Source organism: Bidens hawaiensis, unplaced genomic scaffold (genome assembly GCF_021521415.1).
Source record: "Bidens hawaiensis isolate Kalapana, Puna unplaced genomic scaffold, B.hawaiensis_p1.1 tig00010124_1, whole genome shotgun sequence".
Classification (NCBI taxonomy): Eukaryota; Viridiplantae; Streptophyta; class Magnoliopsida; order Asterales; family Asteraceae; genus Bidens; species Bidens hawaiensis.
The window spans coordinates 774,415-795,474 of NW_027491763.1; the positions used below are offsets into that span (position 1 = coordinate 774,415).

The 21,060-nt window shown below is 40.9% G+C and overlaps 1 protein-coding gene and 1 pseudogene across 1 annotated transcript; both read right to left on the reverse strand.

The window, feature by feature from the left end:
- Positions 1-2,646: 2,646 nt before the first annotated feature.
- LOC143534220 (DNA damage-repair/toleration protein DRT102 pseudogene) lies at positions 2,647-3,680 on the reverse strand (annotated as a pseudogene).
- A 3,001-nt stretch (positions 3,681-6,681) lies between these two features.
- LOC143534222 (mitochondrial dicarboxylate/tricarboxylate transporter DTC-like) lies at positions 6,682-9,210 on the reverse strand. The gene is made up of 6 exons (XM_077028761.1): positions 9,036-9,210; positions 8,630-8,713; positions 8,394-8,455; positions 7,948-8,309; positions 7,086-7,300; positions 6,682-7,011 (listed from the first exon to the last, which is right to left on the reverse strand). The coding sequence occupies exons 1-6, from the start codon at positions 9,153-9,155 to the stop codon at positions 6,955-6,957; spliced, it is 900 nt and encodes a 299-aa protein (XP_076884876.1). The 5' UTR covers positions 9,156-9,210; the 3' UTR covers positions 6,682-6,954.
- Between the last annotated feature and the right edge of the window lie 11,850 nt (positions 9,211-21,060).

Sequence of the window (21,060 nt, forward strand, 5' to 3'; positions counted from 1 at the left end):
AAATATGTAGTATTTACTTCTGCATTTTTAATGGTAAGATATCTATTCGAAATTTAACATTCAAAATATGGTAATTAATAAAACGATGATAAATCATTTAAATTAAAATATCTTTAATATATCCTATAAATTTTGAGCTACTTTATGGTTGATCAAATCAATTATAACAAAAATATCGTAACATCCGTAAATATCGGTTTTATTTATGTAAAATCAACTGTAACATATAAAGATTTGATTTCATATGTGTAATGAAAAACATAACCTTAGGTTGTTTTTACAAGAATTAAAAATCACAAAGAAGTAAAAAAAAAATAGTTTCTTCTTCTTAGCTTATTAACCGAAGAAAAGTTAACTACAAAACTATATGAAACAGTTTTATTATTCCTTTACAATTAACATCATCACTTATGAATTCAAATGAAAAGTGACGTCATTATTACTAGTTATTATCATAATATTCAAATATGTAATTAATATCTAAAACCAAGAGAATAATAAACTAGTTAAAAGCATGCTACAAGTATTTTGGTTTAAAGAGCGTACGGAAGAAATTTAGTGCAATACAAACTAATTATACAATTTCGCTCAATTAAATCTTAGAATAATTAACCCATAACGCATATCAATCAAAATATATAATTTAATGCCATGTAGAAAGAAATCATATTACGTAAGCCTATATTGTATTTACATACCTTTAAAATATTGCGAATGACAGGAGGTAACCAACATAGCCGGAGCAACAACGAACCATATTATGGTTTTCCTTCCTTGATGAACGAAAACAAAATATTTGACCGGAACATTCCATCTTTTATCAGGTCAAGAACATCAAGGGTTTTGGGTACAACGACTAGGTTTCAGATTTTGAAAAATAAATAAACAAAGCACTGTCGTGCTGATAACGTGTTGTGAAACTAGCCTAATAGCAAAACAATAGTAGAGAGACATGTAAAGAGAAAGAGGAAGATTTCATTAATTAGGTGTGTTATACAATATGATACAATGATATGTATATATAGGAGAAGATAACTTGGAGAAAAAACCTAACTATATTTGGTATTGATAACCACAATAATATATATTTATAACAATAAAAGTAATAACCCGTATTTGTTGAATGCCTCTCTCCATATGCAAGACAAACGACAAATCCTCAAAACATATTTAAAGTTCATAATTTTTTCGTACAATTTTTTTTAAAAAAAAAATCACTATAGCAACAATGCAGGCTAAATCTAATTCACAATTTGATTCATAACAATGCAGGCCCGGCCCAAACCCATCATAAGACTCCCATTCGAGAACCTGGCCCATTATTTGAAGAACCGGACTCAGCAAGAATGAAAAGCGGTTCAAACATGTATTTTAAGTTTTTAACTAAATGTTGACCGCCCTTCATAAATTCAAAATAAATAAGTAAACGTGTGAATAATGAAAGTGTAAGACCATAACTAGAAATTTTTCAAGCAATCTTTACAAAACTCAATCATCTAATTTATTTTCATATGAAAAAATTCCATAATTTCACCAAATGGATTAGGTAAACATACATAGTAGAGTCAAGGGTAGAAACACACGATTTTGAAGGCATTTGTCCACATCACTACCAAAATGTGTATCTGCCCGACAATGAAACCATGGAATCTTTCCACATTCCCAGGGTACTCGAATGAGAATTAGATCTACCCAACAATGAAACCAACGGGATGATATCAGCGGATGACACTCGAGAGATCCTTTGGGCTTTATTATAAACCGTGAAAACAATTTCTTAACGGGCTCTTTAAGAGACGGACTTGTGTCCCTAAAGATATATAGAAAACGAATAAAAACAAACAAGGGTGAAGGGTATGCGGCATACCTCACAACCTTAAAACTATATAAAAAAGAATAAAATTAAACGTATTAACCAGTTGAGTTACCAACTTAATAAACTCTCTTATTTGTTTATTTTGAATGGTTAACTAAGGGGCTGTTTGGTTCATTCAGATCTGAATGAGCCTCTGTCCCATTCAGCAACAACAATAAGTCTGAATGATTCAGACATAATTTTAACCATTCAGATGTTTTTCTGTTTGAAACCAAACAGTCTGAAGTCTGAATGAATCAAATGTTTACATCTGAATGGTTCTGCAGAGGGTATTGAGTTAGGGGCTCTTTGTTTACATCTGAATGGTTCGGCTGTTTGTTTACATCTGAATGGTCTGAATGGTTCTGCAGAGGGTATTGAGTTAAGGGCTCTTTGTTTACATCTGAATGGTTCGGCTGTTTGTTTACATCTGAATGTTCCATTCAGATGTAAACAAACAGCCGAACCATTCAGATGTAAACAAAGAGCCCCTAACTCAATACCCTCTGCATCTACACAAATGTAAATCTTAAAACTAGATACTGTAAACGTCTTTAGTTCTCTAGTTCTCTAAGCTGCTAATAAATGTGTTTTTACTTGGTCTCGGCCGAAAGTAAAAACAAGGATAAACTCTCTTCTTGTCTCTCAATGTCTCCTATCGATTCCTACACGAAGCGATTAAATGTCATGACTGCATTTCGTGATCGTTGTACATTCTCTGTAACTCCAACTTATATTCATTAAACAGATCATATCATAGTATCATGCCATAAAGATGAAATGTTTAACAATGCATATCTTACACCGCATACCATATCTTTGTAACAATATAACACAACACACAAAACACATAACTCAACACCTATTAAGCTTCTTCTTTCTGAATATTATCAGTAGCAGTAGCAAGATCCTCATCCAACTCAATATCCCACCTTATAAAAAACTCCGTATCCTCCAAATACTTAACCCGATGCACGTCTCCCGCCGGCGTAAACAATAAATCCCCCACCCCCAATTCAAACCTCTCGTTCTTACTCAAATTCCACACTATCTTCCTCCCACTCATCACCACCACATCATGCCCATAACTATGATGATGCGCCGGTTCGATACTCCCACCGGCAAATCTCACCACCGCTGACGTCGGACTCTCCCTCACTATCTTCATACTCCCCCCGGCATTATCTCCACCGCCGTAAACTCACGGCCGGACGCCAAATTACAAATCGAACAAGAATCACAATTAGGGTTAGGGTTTGATCCGATTTTGGACATTTCGGATACGGATTTATCAAGGAACGATTGGATATTATCCGGCCATGGTTCTGAATTGGAAGCTGGACACGGTGATTTGAACGGCGTGTTGATGAAGTTATCTAGGGTTTCAATGGCTAGGGTTTCGGTGGCGGAGATGCCGGAGAAGGCGATGACGTTGGCGTTGTTGATGGACCTGGCGTTGACGGCGTCGGCGGGGGTGAGGCAGGTGGCGGCGTAGACGCCGGGGAATTTGTTGGCGAAGATGGATACGCCGACACCGGTGCCGCAGGCGATGAGGCCGCGGATGTCGGTGGTGGTGGTGGTGTTGACGGTGGAGGTGATGATTTGGCCGATTTTTTGGCCGATGGAGTAGTGGTTGTCGGTGCCGAGGTCTTCGACTTCGATGTTGAGTGATCGGAGGTGGGAGACCAGGGTGTCTTTGATGGCGGACCCGAATGGGTCGGCGCCGGCGACGAATTTGAGGCGGCGGTCGGTGGTTTGTGACATTGTAGTGACAGTGATGAGTTGATTTTGTGGTAGGTGGCAGATAAGGAGACAGTCTAAAGTGGATATTATTTTTGGAAAAATTCCCAAAATAGCCCATTTATAGTTAATGTTTTCAAGTTTATCCCTCATAATTTAAATTTTCAATTTTATCCATTTGGTATCTTGTCGCCGACGACATGATAGCGAACACCGACGATGCGTTACCGAAACAAATATGATAACGACACGAGGCACAAGTTGGCAGGAATAGGTCGTCGCGACATATTATATAACATGACGCCGGGACCCTACGTTAGTAATAACATCACGCCGAGACCCTACGTTAGTGATAACGCTGAAATGACATGTTAGGTTATATAACATGACGCCGAGACCCTACGTTAGTGATAACGCATCGCTGCTACCCTACGTTAGCAACATAACGCATCGTCAACCCTATGTTATACAACACATCGGTAACGCATCGTCGGTGTTCGCTATCATGTCGTCGGCGACGAGATAACAAGGGATAACATTGGAAACTTGAATTATAGGGGATAAACTTGGAAACACTAACTATAAATGGGCTATTTTGGGAATTTTCCTATTATTTTATGGGAAAATTCCCTGAATGACCCAAATGAAAAGAGAGAAAAATAAAAAGATCCAAAAATTCACAACTTTCTCAAAATGACCCATTTAATTTGTACTGAGCCGACGCATAAGAAATATAACCGACGAGATTCGAGAACCATTTAAAATTTGACAAGTGTCATGATTCTGACAAAACCGACCAAATTTTTGAAATGGAGTTTTCGTCCAAATTTCTTCTTTAAATCATTTTGTAAAAAACAGTCTCTCTAGACGGTTTTTTTATATTTCCTACCTTGTCCATTCAAATTTTGATTATCCCTAACTTCATCTTCATCTTCGTCTTCTTCATTTTGCTTTTGGATTTATATCATTATTGTTATATCAAATAGGTGTTTTTTTTCATATTATGTACGTTTCGTTGTGTGATTACTTATTGGTTTTCTTTAGAAATTCTTGCATTAGAATATTTCGGTTTGAAGTATCATTCATGAGTGACACCTTGAGATTCCTTTATAAGTTATCTTTGTCAACATATGCTTCCTATAATGGCTCTCTATAATTAATTATTGTTCATGGTCAGATTATTGGATCAGTGGTTTCATGATGTGGATTTTTAGTATTCATGAACTTCAACTTGATTTCTCACATACCCGTGTTCAAATTATGGATATTTTAGAACACAGTGATACATCATAGTTTTTTTGGTCATTGCCAGTATATTATAATTCTTGGTTTTATTGGAGTCATTTTACTGTAATTTTACGTACATAATGAAGATGAAGTTGAAGATGAAGAAAATGAAGATGAAGAAGATGAAGATGAAGATGAAGATGAAGAAGAAGTTAGAAATAATCTCAATTTGAACGGACAAGTTAGGAAACATAAAAAAACCGTCTAGAGAGACTGTTTTTTACCAAAAGATTTGGACGACCCCCCCCCCCCCCCCAAGATTTTCAAAAATACGGTCGGACTTGTCAGATTTTTGCCACGTGTCAGCTTTTAGATGGTTCATCAATCTCGTCAATTATATTTCCAATGCGTCTCCTAAGTACAAATACTTGGGTCATTTTGAGAAAGTTATAAATTTTTGAATTTTTTTTTCCTTCTCTCTTCAAAAGGGTCATTTATAGAATTTTCCCTTATTTTATAGAGTTATTTTTTTTAGTTATGAACTTATTTTATATTTGCTAAAAGGGTTAGTTTGTTGAGAAAATATTATTTGTTAAATAGGTGTCCTAGGTTTAATGAAAAATTATCATTTAAAAATTATATCAATCTATATCGATTGATTCCTAATCGTTTTACACGTAAAATTAATTTTTGTATAACTATTATTTATAATATTGATATATAATTATTTTTATTATTTTTTTATGCTTTAAGGCTATCTGTAGTGGGGCGATTTTGAGGGACAATAAGGGCGATTTTTTTGGCAAACACCACCCCATGGGCTACAAAGGGGCATTCCTTTTTTTCCAATAAACTTGCTAAATCGATTGGAACCCCTCCAAACGCCAAGGCATTCCTCTTTTTCCACATACACCCAACTGAGACTGAAAAAATAGCATGGAACGCCTTTACCTTCTTATTTGGGAACATGGTATACCCGTACATATCGATCAAATCTCGAAAACAAAAGGCAAAAATCATGCGCACATTGAACTATTGAGAAATTTAACTCCACATAGCCCAGGCAAGGCCACACAAAACGAAAAAAGGGACATAGATGCATTTCTAAACGCCAATTAAACAAGTGTCGCCAACCGATCAAGCATAGCACGCGACGCCACGAAACACACCTTCTTTATAACCCAATTATTCCAATCAAAGACAACCCAGAACCGCAATCGAGTTCTTTACGAATTTGTTCTTCAAGCTTCGAACCAAAAATTCACCCGACACATCAAAGTCCCAATACACCCATTCCTCGCTCCGTCGCTCGGGTCCAACAACAGTAACTAGCACAACAGCAGCAAACACCTTTTCATCAAAAAAACATTACCCTACTCGTTGCCCATTTCACCATCCCCGATAAGGCCACGTAAGCACTGAAATTCCCTAGTCGGCAACCCATTTATCAAAACCGAGGTCCAGCCAGCAGTCATAATAGCCGAAACCCACGGACATCATTACTTCATTAGCTCCAAAAGTGAATCTAGGAAATCCCAATTAAGCGAGTCATATTCCTTGTCTGTGCCCACTTTAAACATCAAACATTTCTTCTTCAACCTTTTTAACCAAGACAACACTTCCTTAAGAACCAACTGTCCATCTAAAATGCTTCGATTAGCTAGAAACACAGACTGTTACTCGGAAATCATGCCACGAATCACCTTATTGAGTCTACTAACCAGTATATTCGAAATCACTTTGTTGATACAGGCGAAAGTCTACTAAAAGAAGCCCAGGAAAAAAAATCTGCAACTGTTTTTTTTTTAAAAATCGAAATCTGCAACTTTTCAAAAATAAAGGATGATTATGCTAAAAAATTGAACCCACTATGTGGTTTTCGTTTACTCAAATCCAATCATAAATGGCACAATCCAGGAGCTGGATTCTTGCTGGTATGTCATGGGAAAATTCCCAAAGATTAATCAATCCTACACTAAAGACCTGTAGTTCAAATGACATTACAACAATTCTACGAGAAAGTATAACTCAGAATTGAGAATACTTCCACAATTTTACGTGTGATGTAAATAACCAAAATCCGGTATTATTCGCTTGACACCAGCTGATATCTTTATGTTCCTGCAACAAAATTACAATCCAGCTTTCTTCTCCAGTTTCTGAATTTGGTTCAGGAAGATCCATGTCATCTATAACACCAAAAATCCACAAATCAGAAACAATATACTCGTTAAACATTAATAACTTAACAGAGAGAGCATACCATGACATGTGGCGCGATCCTAACACAATATACCGGAAATCCTGTGTAGAATTTGAAGGGCCCACCAGCCTTGAGGGTTTTCATGGCACAATCCATAGATCCCGTGTAAGGATATTTTCCAGCAGCATCAGGCTGCATTTTTTGTATTTGAGTTTTCACATAATCAAAAGGCAAACTGCAGGCGGCAGCAAAGAACCCTGATACAGAACTGGCCCCTGCAAAAAATAAAAAACATATATAAACAAAAAGAACATCTAGTTATTACATAAAATACCAGCAATCATAACAATATCTTGATATTGCCTTTTAAGCCCACAAGATTACCTTATCTTGCCTTTTATTATATTTGAATATTATGTGAACCTCCATTATAGCAATTGATGAATCGAATATTGTGGGCTAAATTAGATGCAAATTAAAAACCTAACTTATAATCTATTACAAAACTTAACTGAGTTCAAGTGTAAAATTGCTAGTCATCACATAAATGCACATATGTAAAAAATGGTTATGTGAAAAAAAGATTATTGAACAAGACATTCATTCTAAGCCTGTAAACAAACCAAGCGTTTAATGAAGTGTCCGCGAACATTTAGTAAAACGAACAAACATGTGCACATGTCGTGTTTAACTGTTCGTGTTTGATCGTTTGTTCGGTTAAAGTTAAACGACCATGAACATGCCCATTCATGTCCGTTCAGTTCGTTTACATGGTTAAATTTCGTGCTAGACTAACTTAAAGTTATAAGTTGGTTCCTATGTTGCCCCTAATTTATTGCCCCTAAAATCAAAAAAAGAAGTGTAAAGTCAGTTTCTACTTTGCACAATTTTCCAAAATTAAAATTAAACAACTCAGTCTTACCTAAAATTGTAGCAGCCTCGCCAAAACCAAGATTATCCTTAAAGAACTCCACACTCTGATCATAAGAAGCAAGCATTCCCATGTTCAAAGCCATAGCCCTTACAACTGTGGGACCCGCACCTTTCCAGAGAGCCAACACGCCTTCATCCGCAGTAATCCTATACAAAGCATGAAATGCATTTGTGTAGTTACGGCGTTGTGCAGCAGGTAAAGTTGCATCAGCTTGCATACGAATCAGTGCCAGGTCAGCAGGGCTCCCCACAGAGGCTCCAATTGCTCCAGCTGTCAGCCCACATAAAGCTTTCTGATATAAAGGCAATGGTTTTCCATCATTGGCCTCAAGTGCCTTGTTTGTCAGAATCCTATCATTTAATTAAAAATTCATGTTAGCAACTGCATAAGAATTCGGGTTACATGTATAGCAGTATGTTCGTCAATGATAGTACCTAAATGAACCAAGTCTAGCAGTTGTGTATGTGGCTTGTCTAAGCAATCCAGCAGATAGACCCTGCTCAAACAATACACTTAACACATCATCAAAATGTTTAACAAATTCAATGATCTTGTGTTGAATCACAGTAGGATTGTACAGTCTACAGATCCAAATATAACTACAATCTAACCATCAGATCTTCTTAAGCAATCATCAAATGAAAACTGAAGGACCATGAAGATTACAAACCTTATAGAAGGAACCGATTCCTTCATTCTTGAGCATAGTTCTCGTGACCTCACCTGCAGATCCTTGACCCAATTGAATCCTCACCTATAAATAACACAACACATTACATAATTCAAATCAAAGAACATAACATCTATCAAAAATGGTCTCCTAAATTAATATGCCTCGTGCATTAAACTCTACCAGGATACAATCAAGCTACCACACATCTCTACTAAATCATTAATGCTAATAGTCACTATAAAACATTTCGATGAAATCGGTTCAAGCATATCGTCGAACACCTTCTATGCATACCACTAATGAGCTAAAACATCAAACTAGTACAGTTACGAGAACCTAATCTTCATCTTATGAACAGATCTGAAGAACTTGAAATGTAGATTTACAGTGTGTATAAGCATACCTTGATCATATCGATGGGCTGGATGACACAGGTAGCAAGCATACCAGATGCTCCGCCGTTGACGAATGGCTTGATCGTCGGCCACACGCCGCCGACTGGCTTCGGTTTCTCTTCTCCCATTTTTGACTTGAGATTTTGGTGATAATCAAAACAGGGAGAGAAAGAGATTCAAATGGAAAGCTTAGCAGAGGATTAGCAATGGAACAGCCACTCGTATTTATATCACACACCTACACCCGCCTGTGATGTGCTTTTGTTGGGTATTTGTATTTGTCCCCGTGTTTCTACCAATTTACGAGTGTGCCACTATTATCTTTTTGACCATATTGCCCTTATATCCTTACAACCCGAAAAAATAGAGAGAATGCTTCCTAGACCTCGTCTCGAAAAACTATATTATGGGCTGTTTGTTTACATTTGAATTGAACCATTCAGATGTAAACATCTGATTCATTCAGACTTCACATTGTTTGGTTCCAAATAGAAAAACATCTAAATGGTTAAATTTAGGTCTGAATCAATCAGACTTATAGTTGTTGCTGAATGGGACAGAGGCTCATTCATATCTGACTCAATCATATCTGAATGAACCAAACAACCCCTTAGTCATATAAATTAAAACGACAACGCTAAAACTTTGTCCTCTAAAGTGTTAACTTTTTAAAAACTTCATATCAAATTAACTAAAAATAATACTCCCTCCATCCTAGTACAAGTGTCCACATTTTCTTTTTTGTTTGTCCCATTACAAGTGTTAACTTTTAAAATTTATTAGCCAATTTTTAAGTTTACCCTTAAACACACACAACTAACATTAATAAATAATATTGATAGACCCACTTTTCAAGGCTATTATTGCCATTTGGTTAAAAAAAAGTAATTATTCAACCCACCTTAAACTTTCTGTTTTTCAAACTTGGACACTTATAATGAGACGAGGGGAGTAATATAAAAATGTTAAAACTTTTATGTACGTATTTGGGGTAAACATATACATTTATTACAAAAATAAATAAAAAATTAAAGGGACAAATTCAAATCACTTTGAGTATGTTTATGTTTGACAAAATTAGTTGGATTAGTTAAGGTTAAACATGTAAGTTGTAAATTTGACAAATATAGTTGGATTTGAAAGAAATATAAATTTAATACATGTAAATATTTATTACAGGCATGATTATTAAGAAAACCACTAAAATGTTTGGATATTTGCTATGCGAGAGGTAATTCAGAAAATGATGAAGATTGAATGAAAATGCAGGGAGTGTCGGGCTCAACGCGGATACAAATTTTCATAAACATAGGGCCAAGCTCAAAATTTTCAGCGAATTAAGTCAATTTATATTACATATAAAATTTCCGGACCAAAACAAGTAAATTTACACTATTGAATAAAAATACAGGGGGTCGGGCCATTATGAAACTTCGCCCTTAAATCCATACATGTATCTAGGTGAAGACGTTTTTTAAAACTTTCATGATATATGCTCTTACAATTGATACGTTACATTGTTGTTGAGCTGGCCTAACACGTGGAGGTTGTTGTTGATAATTAAGGAAAAAAATAGCATACATTGCTTATATATCTGTTCTAATTACTAATAAATATTAACTTACTATTTGAGTTTATATGAAGCAAAGTTGGAGGAGAACCCTTTGCTTGTAGTGAACATCTTCAACACTCAAGGGCATAATGGTCATCCTATGTAAGCAACATGGGTGGTCCATGGGTATGGGCCTATAGGGGTGGGGTGATGGGCCTTGGGGGTATCTTTAGTGATTCCTACGATGACAAGTTGTTTTGTACGCACAAAGCGATTGGCGATGGTCTCGGTGAGAGATTCTTGTAAAGGGTAGATTTGGAATATACTAACTTGGTGGCATTATAATGGTCGCTTTTATCGAGGACACCAACTACCCGAACGAAACCAACCACTCATATAGCATCATTTGCCAAGTGAAATCCCAACAGTACCCTCGTTTTGATGATAAATAACCAGAACAGCCTTTTTGAAATCCACGTCACAACTGTCACTGGTTGGTTATTTGGTCGATAAACAACCTTATAGTCATAAAAATACTTAAAATGGATTTTGTATATTATATGAAGTGATTGTGAATTCTTAGCGGAGAAAAGAGAAAATGTTATCGTTCATTAATAAAATAAAATATTTTGGGAATAACTTGTTTATTCTTTTTAACTTTTTAATATATTTTAAAATTGTTTGTGAGTGTAGAGGATAGAAAATGTAATGATAAAGATGTAAAAAGTATTATTTAATTGAATGTGAGAAATAAAATGTAGTGTATAGATAGGGAATGGGTTGTGAGTGCTCTAACGTGTTTCTTGATTATAAAAATATGGGTTATTTGGATCGGGCGATCGAACACTAGCCTAAAGCGGGTTCATTAGATCTGGGGTCATCTCTGAGGATTTGAATACCTCGGCTGAGCCAAAATAAAAAGGTCATCTCCGTACATTTTACCAACATTTTGAAAATCCAATGGGTTTTGTGCTTATAAAGGACCAAACAGCAAAAACATAGTTGTTTTGTATGTTTGGCTGATCCAACCAACCACTATTTCGGTTTAGTTTTCCTAAATACCGTGCTTACTGGTTTGACCGGAAACTGACAAAACCGGTTGAACCAAATCGTAAACACCCCTATCCATTATAAATTGTTATTGACTAATGGATTATAGTTTGATTTTTTAAAATCCAATTTGTGTATTATTATGATGAATTATCACTTCAATTAAATTTCATAGTACAAGCCCATTATCTCCTACATGGCCTATAAAAGTATAAAGTATCTTTGTGGCCCGTAACGCCCGTTAAACTACATACTTGGAACAGTTGAACGTAAGTTTTAAGGACAACTTTGTGAGCCTTGAGTCCTTGAATATAGTGATGTGGCCCTAAGTTTTTGATCTGCTGGGCCAAAGGCCCTGACTCTATGGACACTCTGTTCCTTGTTAACTTACGTTTGGGCCATGACTTTATACTTCTTTTTGCTAATAACATGTTGTGCACTTGTTTGATACCTTTGTTGTACTACGACATTTTACTTGGGGCCTCGAGCAATCTATTAGGTTAATCTAAAAGTATGTTTTATAACTAAACAATTGGGTAATTTGTCTAAAAAATACAAGTTCACTCAATTTATACTTTATGTAGCGGCAGATCGCTACATGTTCGCATGAATTCTAAATTTCCCATGAACATGTAGTAATCTTAGCCCATCTGAGCGAAGTGTAAAAAAGACAATAGACAAATCAGTGGAAAATTTACTTCACTATGCAAAACAGAGATGTGCAAACTTAGGGAATATCTCGAGAAAATTATGCATGTTAATGAACCAAGTATTCAGTTTACTGTTCGGCGGGGAGTTTTTTTACTTAATAAACAAAAGAACTTGATTTTTTTTTTGTTTCATTTAGTTAAAAGGAATACACGTTAACACATGTCTCGTTCGTTCATTTAAATTTTAGGCACATTACAATTTGATATAGTTTTATAAAATTAATATATCACCCTTTAAATTTTAGACTACTAGTATTTAATATTTTTTATGAATTGGTGTTCACCTATGTTCGCTTATCAGCCTACAATTTCTAGTTATTTTCATTCATTTGCAATCGTGAACCGTCCGTCTATACAAACAGCATAACCGAACGAATTTACTTTCTTAAACAAACGGACACAAACAACAAAACCTTATTCGGTCCGTTTCCTTTTCAAAGATAATTATAAATTCTAAGATTTATTTTACAATTTAAAATATGGATAGATATCAGCCACCCTAGAAAATAATAATAGGAGCATGTGAAATCAATCACCAGCTCTACATCAAAATTTTAATGTCAAAACCATCTTGCAACCCAACCACCGGGCAATTAAGACACCATTGCATTGTTAACTTGTGAAGTACAACCCCCTCGAACACCCCTGACCATTTAAGAACAACAAGCCAACCAGCCCACAAACCCCACTCCATAAATTTAGACCCACGGACCAATGTATGCTGACTGAAGGAACCTTATGCGAAAGCCAATATCTTCAACTATGTCATACATAGGTGCACGTCTACCAAATCATGCCTAATACTCTTGAAGAAACCCGAAATCCCTCCTTAAGTCTAATTACTTAGTCCAAGGGAAATGATCTAGTATTTCCCACGATAGGTTATATTCCTTCTTGGCGCAAATGAGTAGCAAACCTACAAAATAGAACACCATAAGCTCGTTACGAGGGATAAGGGGATCCTCTCGTAACCACCATCTGGCGTGAGAATCGGTATACTATTTGTGATAAATATTTAAAGAGAGTTGAGAGTATTAGATGCCAGATCCTTTACCATTTGGAGGTATGTTGGTATTTATAGCCGTTGGAGAGGAGAGAGGGAATGTGGCCAACTGCCTTCTCAGACTCTCCACCAATCATATCCCTTGCACGCGTGTTTCAGGGAGTTGGTGGGCGTCGTGGCCATTTGATTGTGACATGTCGTACTATGTAGTACTATTGGTCATGTGTTGTTTATTTCTTATTGGTTGGGCGCTATTCACGATGAATATTCTTCCTTTTTGCCTCATGCTTTTGGAGATTCTTGGCGCTCCCGTTTCCAATGTGTCAGAGAATGTTTATTATATGGAAACATGTTACTCATCGCTTTGGCGCCATGACTTATGCATGGCAACTACCCCTTGTTCTTGGCGGGAGCCCCAATTATGTATTTAAGAGTGGGTTTAGTACCCTACCTCTATAGCTCTTATCCAAGTCAATTTTATCTTGTTTTGAAATGATTGAAAGTCAACAAATAGTATTTATCGAAAAAATAATGTAACTTTCAAATTGAAGAGGTAGGTCCCAGCAGAGCCCAGTTGGACCCGCAAGACTCACCTTAAACAGGGACGTCTGCGCAGAGACCAACTGGATCCGCAGGACCAACCATGCTCAGAGACGTGACGTCCTTACGCGCAGTACGCAAGCTGGTCCCGCAGGAAATGCCTCCCAATGGTGAAGGACTCCGCCTGTCCCCGCAGCCTCGGATACAAGCCATTAGGGAAGGCCACCCGCGCAGCATGGCTACACGCACAAGGCACTTAGCTCTCGATCATTCAGTGTCACCTGAAGGAATGAGCCAAGCCGGGAGCATTCCCGCACAGAGGCGGGATGGGGAATACTCCCGCCCAAATAAGCCAGTCCGTATACTGAAGGATCTTTTACTGTACCTGACGAGGTATGGGCGAAAGATCTGATCAAAGATACGACAGCTCACTGATACAGTATGGCGAGCAGCATGCTCCTGTACTGTATCACTATTAGCCGCTGCCTACTCACCAACTACTGCCATACCACGTGCGTAGCCGTCAGTTGGTGGAACAGGAATAGTATACAGCAGGCCTGGTCACTATCAGCCGCTACCTACCCACCAACTACCAGCAGGGCACGTGTGTAGGCTACTGTTGATGAACAGGAACACTGTAGCAGCCGGCCATACCTCCTTGGAAACCTACCTTCGGCTATAAATACCACAAATGGTATGACCATCTGATCTTATCATACCTTACTACATTATCATCATATTATACCTGATATCTGCTCTAGCAATCTCTTAATATACTTTTATATTTAAAGAGCAATCTAGTCTGATTCTCACGCCGGAGGGTGGTCACAAGGAGGAACCCCCCCCCCCTTCTCAGTGACATGCTCACGGTGTCTGTTTTGCAGGTTATCAGAAGAACCATCTTCCAAGGGTCTAACCCCTCGTGGGAAACATCTCTCCAACCCCCAGGTTACCAGTAATCTGTCCGGGGTCCGGTTAGTGTTTCTTCATTGGCGCCATCCGTGCATAAAGCTAGAACCACAATTTTCTCAAGTTTTTTCAAACTTCTACAAAGATGGTTAGAGAAATTCCGGTAACCACAACCCCAGCTACTGGGGTGAATACCGGTAACACAGTTTTTACAAACACTACCCCGGTTACCCAAGCCGGGGCAAGTGAAGTAAATTTTACGAACACTACCCCACTTACCAAAGCTGGGGCAAGTGCAGTAAATGATCGCCTACTGGGATCCACCGATACCCAGTTTGAGAAACGAAGACTCCCCCGCCAGACTCTCGATGAAGTTAAGGCATGGGCGGAGGCACGACAAAAGGAATTCCAGGCTGAGTTGGACGAACGCTTGCGTTCCGTCCAACAGGCCGACGAATTCGAGTACTGGGAGGATGACTCGGAGGAATCCAACTCCGACGCGAACCCTCGCCATAGGGCAAAAGGGAAGCGTAAGGAAACGGAATCCCAACCGAAAAGGCATTTTGGACAAGCCTTCAAACCAAAAAGCACAGGTGGAAGTCCACGGGACTTCTCCAAAACGTTCAGACCAAACGTTACAAATGCAGGAATGTCCAAGTTTGCAAGGGACATTGCGGAGGCAATCGCCCCAAAGAGTGCCAAACAAATGCCTAACATAGGCACATATGACGGTTTATCTGATCCAGACGATCATTTGAACAGGTTCATAGCGGGGGCAACCGTCAGCAATTGGACGGAACCCACGTGGTGCTACATGTTCCAAATGACGCTTGTTGGGGCTGCTAGAGCTTGGTTTGATCGTCTACCGGTCAACCACATCTACGACTGGGCAGACTTCCAACAGAAGTTTAGCCAACACTTCAGCCAGCAACGGAAGTATACCGAGGAGCAATGGACAATCCTCAAATGCATACGAGAGGAAGATGAATCTCTGCCAAACTTCATCACTCGCTTCAACTCAAAGAAGCTAAGTTTGGGCAATATCAGCGAAGATCTTGTTCGCGCTGCCTTCATCCAGGGCGCACATGACCCAGAGCTCATCCGCACCCTAACGGGTAAAGATGGCATGCCATCCACATGGGATGGCATCATGACAGCAGCAAAACGCTATGCGGAAACGGAGAAGCAACTGGGTAGAGATCTCCCACAGAGCACAAACCTCTACACTCAGAAGACGAGAGAAGACAACGTCCTCACCGCCAGACTAAATAAAAAGCGAAAGCTAGGCATTTGGCAGTCAAGGGTAAACTTTGACACCTCATCCGGCTTGCAACATCGAGTGGGCGGAAGGGATAATGTACAGCCGCACCGAAACTCCAGATGGACGCCACTCACCAAAAGCGTCACTGAGATATTCGCCACTGAAGAGCTCCCGTGGCCAAAACCTCCGATAATCCGACATCGTCACGATGCTGATCGGAGCAAATACTGTGACTTTCACAAGACAAAGGGCCACAACACTGAAGAATGCATAGATGTAAAAGACATGGTCGAAGCATTTGTCAGAGATGGGACGCTCGCGCACCTCGTGGCGCAATAAAGGCTGAGCAGGCAGGTGCGTGTAGAACCCCAGCTGGGGAAAACACGAATCAATTCCAGCTTCAATATCGAGACTACATGCTGCGTAAAGAACGAGATCCCGAACCAGGTGCGTATCGGCTCGATGGCACTCCCATCCCAACATGGAAGGGAGCTCATTTACACAGTTTGCATGTAAATCAATTCCAATTTGTAAAGAAAAGGCCAAGAGCCACTTCTAATGGAAATGATTCTCTTTTAAGAACATCGAAGCTGATGATTTTACATTTATACTTTTCTGAACACTAATATGCCGGTTTTCACCGCATAATTACGTGAAGTCATTGCATGGGAAGGCGGTCCTACCCGCACGAACCCAATAACGTGACAAACCTTCACGCAGGTCAGTTTGGGAAAAAGTTCAGCACCCAAAAATGAAAGTGCCGGTCTATCCGCATGAATCATTAAAGGAAACTGAATAATAACCAATCAACAACCGCGCGTCGAACGGTTAAACTATGCAACACTCGTGACGGCGTTCACATTACGTGAAGTCGTTGCGTGGGAAGGCGGTCTTACCCGCACGAACCCAATAACTTGACAGACCTACACGCAGGTCAGATAAGGGTAAAGTTTTGCCATCCTACTAAGTGCAAGTGACGGTTCTACCCGCACAATCACGAAAGAGGAAGCAAAACTTCACACCTATTATCAACCACGTTCAAAGGTTAACTTATCCTCAAAAGGAGAGAAAAACCTACACGCAGGTCAGATAAGGGTAAAGTTTTGCCATCCTACTAAGTGCAAGTGACGGTTCTACCCGCACAATCACGAATGAGGAAGCAAGACTTCCTGTTATCAACCACGTTCAAAGGTTAACTTATCCTCAAAATGTGAGAAACCTACACGCAGGTCAGATAAGGGTAAAGTTTTGCCATCATACTAAGTGCAAGTGACGGTTCTACCCGCACAATCACGAAAGAGGAAGCAAAACTTCCTATTATCAACCACGTTCAAAGGTTAACTTATCTTAATGCCTTAGAAATTTCGAAAAGGAAAACCTACACGCAGGTCAGATAAAAGTTAAAGTTTAGCCATCCTACCAAGTGCAAGTGACGGTTCTATCCGCACAATCACGAAGGAGGAAGCGAAACTTTTAACACATTATCAACCACGTTCAAAGGTTCTTATTCTAAACACTTGGAAAATTGCTAATTTAAACTAAGTATGCAAGTCATAAGTTTATAAAGCAAGGAACCCAAAGAAGGAAATAACAATCTTATACGCAAAAAGATTAACATTTCAAGAATATATTACAAGAATGGCCGGGTAACTACCCGCCTAAAAGAAAAAAAAAAGCTATACAAGTCTATCTTAGCAATGGGAAGGGATCTTCAGGATCAAGCTTCAGGGCCGCTTCCACTTGGACCCGCTCCGTCAGAAGAACGGGGTGGTTCGAGGAACGCTTTGAGGACAGCTAACCCATCATCAGCAGCAGCTACTTCGTCCACCTTCTCCACCACTGGATGCGGGAAGGCGGCGTATTGATTCAATGCTTGGTCATAAATGGCTTCGGTATCCACATCGAACAAAGGGAAGTTGGAAGGCGGGACGCCTTTCTCAACAAACCCTAGACCAAGCAGGAAGCCGGCATTTTCCCCATCCTCATGAGAAGCGTTGAGGGCTGCGGTCATAGCATCATCGTAAGAGGTCTCTGAAAAGACCCGACGCACAACCTACAAAGAAAAAACACAAGTATTAGAACCTTTTCTTACAAAAGAAAAGCGTGAAGATAAAACTAAACATACCTGAGGCAACGCTTCTCGAAGAAGCCATTGGAGGGCAGCTTGAGCTTCTTTATGGGCGCGTTCGGCTTCGCTCTTGTTAAGGTTGGCAAGTAAAACTTCCTTTGCGGCAGCCTCTTCGACGCCCTTAAGCTTCCGCTCGGTGTGGTCAAGCACCCCCCTCTGGTCCAGGATTTCCTGGAGTTTCTTGGCATCTTCCATTGCCAAGGCATCATGAGCGCGTTGGAGAGCCTCTAATTTGGCCTTGAGCTCCTCATTCTCCACACGCAAAGGCTCAGCAACGGCTTCAGCCTTGGCAGCCCTCTCGGTTGCGTTTCGCGCAGTCTCCCTGGCCAGCCGAAGCTGTTCATTCACAGCTTGGGCAGCCTTGGAGCGGGCCTCGAGTCGCGCCTGAACTTCAACCTCGAGGGCCTTGAAGGCCTTCTCCTTGTCGGCGGCAGCTGCCGCCAGCTGTTGGTTCTCCTCCCGAAGAGCACGCGCCTCAGATATGTCCTTGGCGCGAGCTGCTTTCAACTTGTCGTTTTCACGACAAAGCAGCTCGACGCGCGGCTGCATCCGGGCCTGGAGAACCCGAAGCTCATTAGTTAGCCTACCCTCCTGGTAGCTAACCATGGCTTCCCCCAACGCACCCGGAGGAGCAGCGTGGCGAGCCCAGTCCACGCACTCCACAGGTGTGCGAAGGGTTGTTCCTCGGCGTATGTTCCATCGCGGAACATACACTTCATTGGAATCCGACACTGCAAAAGAAACAAAGGCAGTAAGGAAAAGATGATAAAAAACAAGGGAAAAAGAAAGGAACCCTACGCACCTGTAGGGTCAATGACAGGCCGATAGCCGCCAAACCCATCACCTGAACCTAAAGGAAATCCATCCAACAGGTCAGGCAGACGGGAAGGTGGCAAAGATCGGCGGGAAGCCCTGCGCGTACCTGGTGGTCCGGCCATCGGTGCCGGTGGCGCGGGCATGGTGGCAGCCGCCGTGGTCGCCGTTGTGGTCGCCGCCGTGGTCGCCACCTTGTAAGCAGCAGCAGTAACCGCCGGCTCTGTGAAGGATGCTGTAAAAATCGCACTCACAGCCGGCGGTGACGTCATCACTGCCGGAACAGTTGGCTCAAAGGAATGAGCAACTGGACCAGCGGATGCAGGCGCAGGCGCCTGGGTCGACGCCTCAGGAAGGCTGACCGAGCCTACCGTCATTGGCGGGGAGATACTTCCCTGCGGTTCACCCCGGAATGCGTCAACATCCACGCCTGCACAAAGAAGAAAGTGTTAAGATAAATTTATGAAGTAATAAATCTACAAAGACAAACTATGATTGTACTTACGGGTTTTCTTGACCCTGAACGTACGGACGGGCGGGGAGGAACCCGATGGAGCCGGCCTCTTGGTACCGGTCACCGTCGTCTTCGTTGGTTCTCCGGAGGTAACGATCGTAGCCTCCGGAGCAGTGGTCTTCTCACCACCAGGCTCCCCCGCCACCTCTTCACTATCTGACTCCGAGTCAGATAGAACAACTGGATCAGCTGTGGAGGCCTTCTCCTTCCCCTTCACGCCGGCAGCAGCCTTCTTCTTCCGCACAAGGGGAGGACCATCTGCGGATTCCTCAGAAGAAGATAGGATGTAAGGATTTCCAGCAACGGGTACAGCATTGAGGGGTTCAGGATAGAATATCTCCTTACCTGGCCGCCGGTGGCTCAGGATCTCTTGGCCCGGCGGATAGACCTCCACAAAACTATCCGCCGTTTGCTCCAGGATGGGCAACTCATTGTCGTCCAGAGCACGAGTGCCCACCCGCACGGGACTGTCAGCTTCCCGCGGGAACAGGAGCGACTCCAAATTATTCCCCTCTGAATGAAAAAGAAACAGTTAGAAAATTAACTAATATCAGCAAGAAAGACAAGACATACCATAAGGAATAGAGTTCAAACCGTATTCAAGAAGGATGGGAAACCGGGAAGCATCCTTCCATACCCGGCTCATCCCCAGCAGCACCATCCCGGACTCCGCAAACCGGTAAACCGGAGATTGGACCCGGGATATCTTCGCGAACCATTCCGCCTCCTGGTAGCTGGAAGCGTGAAGGCTCGGAAGCGCTTGACCCTTCTTGAACTTCATAGCAATGGGGATGGCGTGGGCAGAGATGTAGAAGAACTCCCGCTTCCACGATCGGAGACTGCGCTCGGTCACGCAGATCTTCAAACCCTTGATACGGGTTGTCAGGGTGTACCACCCCTGGACGCACCTCCAAGTATAGAAGGTCATCAGGCGGTCCACGTAGGGCTCAATACCCAGAATCCGACACACCCACTCGAAGTGCCGGACCTTGGCAATCGCCATCGGATGCACCTCGGTCAGGTGCACCCCGTGCCTCTCCAGGACACGGTACACAAACTTTGTCAATGGGAACCTAAGGTTCCCATAAACAAAGAATGCAGCATATACCCCGATCTTGCCACTGGGGGCATCGTACACAGTCTGGTGGGGTTCAGGAAACTCAGGCTCAAGAGACTCAAGCATGAATTTCCTGACGATGTACTGGTACTGATCGACAGGTAGAGCACACTGGCATTCGCCAGCAGTACTCCTATCGTCGGCTACAGCTTCAGCATCATGAGAAGACATTTTTGCAGAAAGAAGAGTGATTTCGGGAAAATGCTTGCCTGAAAAAGGGGAGTATTTGCCGGAAATCACTAAGAAGAAGAGGAAGAGAGGTGAAAGTTGTAACATCTGCCCGAATCCGACCCGACCCAGATACCCGTTTTCTGATCCGATTCTTTTTATGATTTAAAAATTAATTATAATCTTTATAAATCTAACCTTTAATAAATCTTTATGTATATATATATATTTTTAAAATGTTTCTTCCGCCTCTCCTTCCTCTTCTTCT